The 7,728-nt window shown below is 38.5% G+C and overlaps 1 protein-coding gene across 1 annotated transcript in view; it reads right to left on the bottom strand.

Moving 5' to 3' along the window:
• The window catches only part of PTAR1 (protein prenyltransferase alpha subunit repeat containing 1), a 25,382-nt gene that overhangs the window by 16,655 nt on the left and 999 nt on the right, over nt 1-7,728 (bottom strand). The window contains exon 2 of the mRNA XM_029086983.1: nt 6,912-7,081. Within this exon, the coding sequence (XP_028942816.1) occupies nt 6,912-7,081 (170 nt within the window). The remainder of the gene's footprint in view (nt 1-6,911; nt 7,082-7,728) is intronic.

Here is a 7,728-nt window from a genome sequence, read left to right as displayed (position 1 = left end):
TTGCAGTCCACTGCACGGTTTGAGCAGTTTTGAGTCCCACCAGGGTAATAGTAGGGATTTGTGAGGCACCTCCACTTAAGCTTCAGATACTAAGGACTGTGACTGCATTGGCTTCCTTAACCTCTGCTCTCGTGAGACACAGTGTCAGATCAGTTAACCTGTCCTGCAATCACCATTCTTAAATTTACATGGTAATTTTGCAGTTGAGTAGGAAGAAGAAACATGCTTCAAAACTGAACATGGCTATCCAGGCTTTCCCTGCGTGCCCCCCCCAATTAGGGAAACACTTCCTTTTAGACCCCTCTTTGTTGCCAAGGAATGAATATTTCTCATATGTGGAAAACTTTTTTCTAAATTGCTGCCTAAATGTACAAAAGCTTTTTCTTTGACTTTGTCCCTGAACCAGCAAAGTACTTCAACACCTATTTAATTTTAGACAGACTGATTGCTCAGCTGAAATATCAAGGATTACTCGCGTACGTAAAATCAAACACCTACTAGATGTTTTGCTGGCTACTGTTTCAATTTTACATTCAAAAACATGATTAGCAACAAAACACCAGTTTTATAAGGATCTATAGTGAAAACTGTGAGCCATCGTTGTTTCATACAGATTTTCCATTCTACATTCTCAAAATATTAGTAGCTACTCTATATTTTTAATCTCTCAATTTTACATATTGCAAATATACATAATTAAATGCTCTGATTATTCTGCTATTATTACCTGTGCCATAAACAATACACACAAATTGCCTTTCAAAATGCAAGAGGCTAAGAACTAGTAACAACTCTTCCCAGGTAATACCAATCTTATTTAAGTCACATTCACAGTACCTACTACTGAGAGTTTCTTCAAGAGAAAAAAATAAATTAAAAAAAGAAATAATCAAGAATTACAAGCTTTGTTGCTAACACAAAGCAAGGCTAAATATCTTTATTCAGTTAATTGCATTTTCACCACATCCAGCCAACTTTCTATCCAGCTGGCTATTATTTACAAAACCAAGCAACAACAACAAACCCCACCAAATCCAAAAAACTCCAAAGACAAAAAACTTGAATACTAGCTTCTCCCCTAGGCAAGAGTCACATATATTTTGAACTTGCTTTAAGGTATATTTAATATAGACTGCCAGCAAATTGCTGGCCTAGTATAATTTTTGAAACATATTATCAAGAGCTCTGTGCACCAAATCTAGGTTGATTGACACTTCCTATAGTGAATTTTATTTTCAGCTGCTTATCACATTCCCAAGAGGTCAATGGGCTGGACCTAAAGGCTCCGATGCTCAACCACGGTAAGTATCAGTGCAGCATAAAAGTAAAAAAAATATGAACTTTTGAGTGCTGGATTTTTTAAATACAGTAATGGTTCTAGTAATTACTAGGTAGGTAGTACTGCTGCTTATGCTATGGTTGACAAGACACATTAAGCAAAAGCTTATTACAGCTTAGTTCAGTCTTTTGAATACTTTTTGAAAACAGTTTTCATAGCCTATGTGACTTCACTTAGAACACACACTTTGTTTATCCAAAGTCACAATTTCCAGGTAACATGACTTTTCTGGTAGTGTCAAAGGTCTGGAAAAGCACCGAATTGAGCCCGGCTTGAACAGAAGCTTGGCCACTGTTCTGTCTGTTTTGCCGTTACGAGGTTCACTGTACCCTGAACATTATCAAAGGAAGAAGCAAACAGAAGGAAAACCTCAAAGCAATACCCAGTTATTTCATGTTGATGTTCTTTGATGCTTTGTGCAACAAGTAACAGATGAAGATTTCATGAAGTGTGGATTCTGAGCCAGAAATGTCAAATGACACAATTTTAGTAAACTCTGAGCCACTTTTCAATATAGTCTTATGACAGATATGGCACACAATGATAGCAGTTGCCACGTAGTTGTCTCTGTGTCAGCAACAACAACAACAACAACAAAGTCTTTTATTTACAATCTAAAAGAACTTTCTGCTCCATACATTTTAACCAAACTATAGCATCATAGGTGCTCACAACACGTATATCCTTTTGTATGTGAAAGTCTCCACAGATGCAAAAGGACAAATATGACAATACGTTTTTAGTTAATTTTCTTTTTAAATATGTCTGTGTCTGGTAAGTGTATCACACTCAGATGTGCTTTTCAGAAGGGTGTTAAAAGTGGAAATACAGATTTATGGTAAGTAAGGATATTCTAGGAGTATGCAGAAAAATCCTTTGCATAAAAAGAGAAGTAGTATGCAGCAAATTCAGAAAACTATCTTGTGGTAGTATAAATAATACACATGCCTAAACTAAAAAAAAAAAAAAAAAAAAAGATAAAGGATAAAACACATTGTAAAATTAGGATTTCTGAATTGGAACAATAGTAGTTATAAATCTGGATTCCACATATCCAAAAGAAATCATATCTAATCATAAGGCACTTCCTTCTTCCAGGATCCTGACACAAAAATATCAGACACCACATATGAAAGCAGATACTTGAATCAGCACCATTTTTCTTCTCTGTTCTATTTAAAATGGCTTACAGTAATTCAAAAAATACAAAATAAGTAACAAGAGACTACATTTGTAGTCAGTGTTTACTACAAGCATTAACAGAATACGCAATTAAGTTTTGTAGAAGTAATAAACAAATCCATCCCTTCACTACATTCAGAAGAAAAAAACTACTTTGTCAAATTCCAGACATGCATTTTTGTCTACAAAAAGGAATTTGGAGGAAAATCCTTGAGGATATTTCAAATGTACAGAAAACTTAACATCTCTTGATAGAGTATGCCTATTCGCACCACAGAGACTATTCTCCAAGTCCACCTAGGAAAGACTTCCACTTTCATTCCTTCCACCACTGAAGTTCAGTTTCTATTAAATTTCCTATGAAATGTGAAACTCAATTATGGTAAAATATGCTAAATTCTGTAAGCTGTTCCTTGCTTTACAAACAGGTTATTAACATAGTGGTCCTGATCATGTCTTACAGTAGTGACACAAAACCTCAACAGACATGAAAACGCTGTAGATCACCTCTTCTCATGCATTTTAAACTAACTTTTGTAATTGGAGAAACAAAGGAGAATGGAGTTCCGTTTTCAAAAGAAGAAAACCAAACAAGTCCCAACAAACAGGCAGCAATCTAAACTTCACGCCACTCCAGTATTTGCCAACACAATTCTATGACCTGCACTTTGAGAAGAAGGGTTCTGCAAGGCTTTGTCTGGGAGGGAAGCAGAGACACTCTTCAGGAAGCCAAGCACACCATACCTTCCCGGTGGAACAGGCACGTGCCAAAGTGTCTCCACAGCAAAGCACCTGGACCCTTTGGGGTCAGCAATTAGCACCCAGATGCCCTTTAGCTAACACCTATCAATAGTCTCCAGTCTCCCAGTGTAAGAGTGACACAAATCTAAGTGGTTCGTATTTTGACTTGAAATGAGATTTTGTCTGCATGGCAATTTCTAGGGGAGGACTTTTCTCTAACACTTGAGACCGAAATGAAAAGTCTACCTGCAAAAGATCTGCAGCATAATCAAAATACACCTCACAAACTCCTACCTCAGGCCTGCAAAAAACACTGCAATGTGAACCATTGGTCTTGCTAAGACTGACTGTGCTAGAAGGTTTACTTCTTTAAATACTAAAATTTGTTTCTGGCTACATGTCAGAGTCAACTTTATACTCCTTATATTAAAGCTCTTTTTATTGAATTTTATAAACATCTTCAGTATAAATTCCAAATTTGCCATCAGATCACAATCACCAGTTTCTATCAGAACTGAATGCATCAGCAGTAGCTTGGCGGCAGCTATCAAAAAGATTCAAGTCTTACTAGGTCCAACCATAAACCACAGAGACCAAGTAACAAATGGAAATTACTTATGTTAGAAATACACATCCTGTAGGAATAAAAGTCTTTTAAAGATGTCTGTAATGAGAGAGAATATTCCAGAAAACAAATGACAAGCAAATAAAAAATAAAGGGCAATGTAAAATTTACAAAGTCCACAAAACACTTTTCCTAGATGATCACAAAATTACATGACATCAACCCTTTATGGGGATGGGGGGAAACACACACACACAGAAAAAAAAAAGTTAGACAAAAATAAAATACAATCAACAGGTCAATCATACCCAACATCACATGGAAACACTTAAAATTTCTTAAGCTACTCTTTTGAACGGAGAATTAACTCCAAGCATCAAGCCAGTGCTTTGTTACTCTACCACCACCCAAAATACACAGCCAGCACTGGAAGACTGTATGTTGCCAGCGGAATGGGTTCTGCCTTACCACGATCTGGCTTGCAAAGAGGTAAAAAGTTCCTACGTACGACCTCTGCCCACCCACTAGAAGGCAAGCACATTCATGCTCACATTATGAACCTTCTCTGCCATTAAATGCTACTCTTTTCAAAACACTTGCATTATACATCCACATGTTTGTAATAAGGAATCAAAGTATGTTTAAAAACTCGACCCCACCCCAACAATCATTGCCCTCAAAATACTCCCTAGCTGAGACTCACCAAAGACCCTAATTTTCTTTCTCCATGTCATCCCTGAATGCAAAACAAGATCAAGTGCACATTTACAGACTCAGCTAACACCATCTGACTGTCCCTTACCCTATGCTTTAATGAGGGTAAATGCACAGCTGGCTTCATCACTTAAAAGTGAAACAGACTATAGTAATAAAAAAATTCAAGAGAAAAGCAAATGGCACTTATATCAAGAAAGAGGTATTACTAACCAGACCTCTTTTCCTGATCCACTCAGACTTACTCTCAAAACCTGTTATCTGTTCAAGACGGTACAGAGTGTTAGTTATACAATGACCAGATGCTACAGTCTGCATCAGATGTCTGCCAGCATCCCACCATGTAAAAGATAACTCAATAGATCATCAAGCAACAAGGGAGACTGTTTCTGCTATAGCTGCAATCAACAAAACCTAATGGATGGTGGCTGTCGAGTACTTTCTAGGAAGAATATAATGGGCCAGTAATTTAAAAGCACAATGGACACAGCCAGTGCTTTATTCATTAGGCTACATTTCATGCAAACAGAAAAAAAGTTAAACATGAAAACAGTCCCAAACGGAAAACCAGGTGCATGTGAGATGCTAAAGATCTGAACTCTCAGTGGTCCCAGGGTGTTCTTCAGCAGAAAAGATATCTCTCTTTCTGGGACACAGAAATGTGAAAAATGCCATAGGAGGTAGAAGATCCTAGAAAGAAGCCTCCAAAATAATAAGAATAAACCCTAGAAATAAGACACTGAGACAAGCCTAGAGTAAGAACATTTTTATGCTGACTGCTATTTAGAATAGACTTGAAACCATGAACAAAAAAAATCAGTTTCTTAAACTACAGTTTCCCTTTTTCATTCTTACTCTGAACAGAACACTCCATAAGCAGTCAAGTATCAAGTATGTCACACCTGTTCATGACTCTTTAAAAAATTCAAAATAGACAACACGTACTAAGGTATTTTTCATTCAAGTAAAACAAGCTAAAAACCAAACCAAAACAAAAAGACTGAAAAGGAAATAGAGCTTTACAATTATCGAGCTGTACAGACTAATGATTTCTGGTACCCCTACATCCAAAAAACACGGTGCTTGTTTCTTTCTTTAGATCCACACGTCACCACAGTTTTCCTTCTGAATCCAGGAAGCAGGACAAAATTCCTTCTGTAAAGATTAGCATCACTTCCCTAAATCACTCATCAAAATGTCATCTCCCTCTAACCCTTCCAGTCTGGGCAAGAAAGAAAGGATTTAAATTTTCAACTAAGCAACCCTACAACTTGTTTAAGTTGCCAAGATACACAATCCGAAGCCTGTCCTCCCTCCCAGTAACACTGTTCTTCCAGAACAGGTTAAACTGGCTTAAAGAAGGGCCAGTGTAGTGTCAAAAAAGGTAAATGATCTGGATGAAGAGATCAAGTGCACCCTCAGTAAGCTTGCAAACAACACGAAATTGGGTGGCAGTGCTGATCTGTTTGAGGGTAGGAAGGCTCTGCAAAGGGATCTGGAGAGGCTGGATCAATGGGCCGAGACCAATTGCATGAGGTTCAACAAGACCAAGTGCCAGGACCTGCACTTGGGTCACAACAACGTCATGCAAAAGCACAGACTTGGGGAAGAGTGGCTGGAAAGCTGCCCAGTGGAAGAGGACCTGGGGGTATTGGTCAATAGCAGGCTGAACATGAGCCAGCAGTGTGGCCAGGTGGCCAAGAAGGCCAACAGCATCCTGGCTTGTATCAGGAACAGCATGGCCAGTATGACCTGGGAAGTGATTGTGCCTTTGTATTCAGCACTGGTGAGGCCGCACCTTGAATATTGTTTTCAGTTTCGAGCTCCTCGCCACCAGAAAGACATTGAGATGCTGGAGCATGTCCAAAGAAGGGCAATGAAGCTGGTGAAGGGTCTAGAGAAAAAGTTTTATAAGGGGCAGCTGAGAGAACTGGGATTGTTGAGCCTGGAGAAAAGGAGGCTGAGTGGAGACCTTATCGCTCTCTACAACTACCTGAAAGGAGGGAGTAGCAAGATGGGTCTCAATCTTTTCTTCCAAGTAACAAGTGACAGGACAAGAGGAAATGGCCTCAAGTTACTGCAAGGGATTGGCTATTAGGAAAAATTTCTTCACCAAAAGGGTTGTCAAGCATTGGAACAGGCTGCCCAGGGAAGTGGTGGAGTCACCACTCCTGGAGGTACTTTAGACCTGTAAAGTCTGGAGGTATGTGTAGATGCGGCACTTAGGGACATGGTTTAGTGGACTTAGCAATGTTAGGTTTACAGTTAGGCTAGATGATCTTAAGGGTCTTTTCCAACCTAAATGATTCTATGATAAAAAATGTGCATTAAGAATCACACAAGATACTGTTTTCCAACTGAGTAACTTACCATCTTTGTTCAGCCACTGTTTTCTTTGTCTGTAGAGGAGAAGTTTATTGTGGACATACGGCAAAAGAAACTTGACACACCAGCTCTCCACACCAAGCTTGTTTTCTACCAGGACGATAGGGCTCCGGTTATACCTGGCTTCAGGGCAGGGTATTAATCCAATTTCATCTCTTAAAAAACAGAAAGAAATATAATTAAACTTATTTCCAATAGATGCCAATTATTTTTCTCAATTGAGCATACTGGCAATGTTTCCTACCCAGTCAGTCCATCATCTTTTCCCCTTTTTTACTGAAATCTGTACTCATCATCCTCAATTCACCTTCTTGATTCTTGCCTGACTGCAGGTGCAATAAAATGCACTGTCAGAAAGCCATCCTCTGCAAAACTCACACAGTACATTAACTTGGCAAATAAATGACTCTAACATGTTTAAGGCATGAATAAAGATTTAAGTTAATCAAAAAAAGTGGATGTATATTACCTCTGTACAATCTCTTCAGACAAAATATAAAACTCAGTTGTGGTTTTGAGTTATGAGCCACCACAAAAATTGTGTATTAGTTCCCCAACGTTGTACGGATAGAAAACTAAAAGTATTTTAAAACTTGCTGAAGACTCGGTAAGTAATAGCCATGATTAGATGAGCCAGAATTAATGCAAAATCCTTTAAATGGTCTTTAGGAAGATTCCCTTCCTGACTGACCCAAAGCTACCTAGGTGTGCTCCGCAGCAGCGTGCCCAGATGGGAAATCAAAGATTGCACAAAAGAAAATCACATAGACAGCCATGTGCACATTTTCACATGCACATTTCC

This window comes from Antrostomus carolinensis, unplaced genomic scaffold (genome assembly GCF_000700745.2).
Source record: "Antrostomus carolinensis isolate BGI_N321 unplaced genomic scaffold, ASM70074v2 scaffold33499, whole genome shotgun sequence".
Lineage (NCBI taxonomy): Eukaryota > Metazoa > Chordata > Aves > Caprimulgiformes > Caprimulgidae > Antrostomus > Antrostomus carolinensis.
This window is presented reverse-complemented; position numbering and strand designations above follow the sequence as displayed.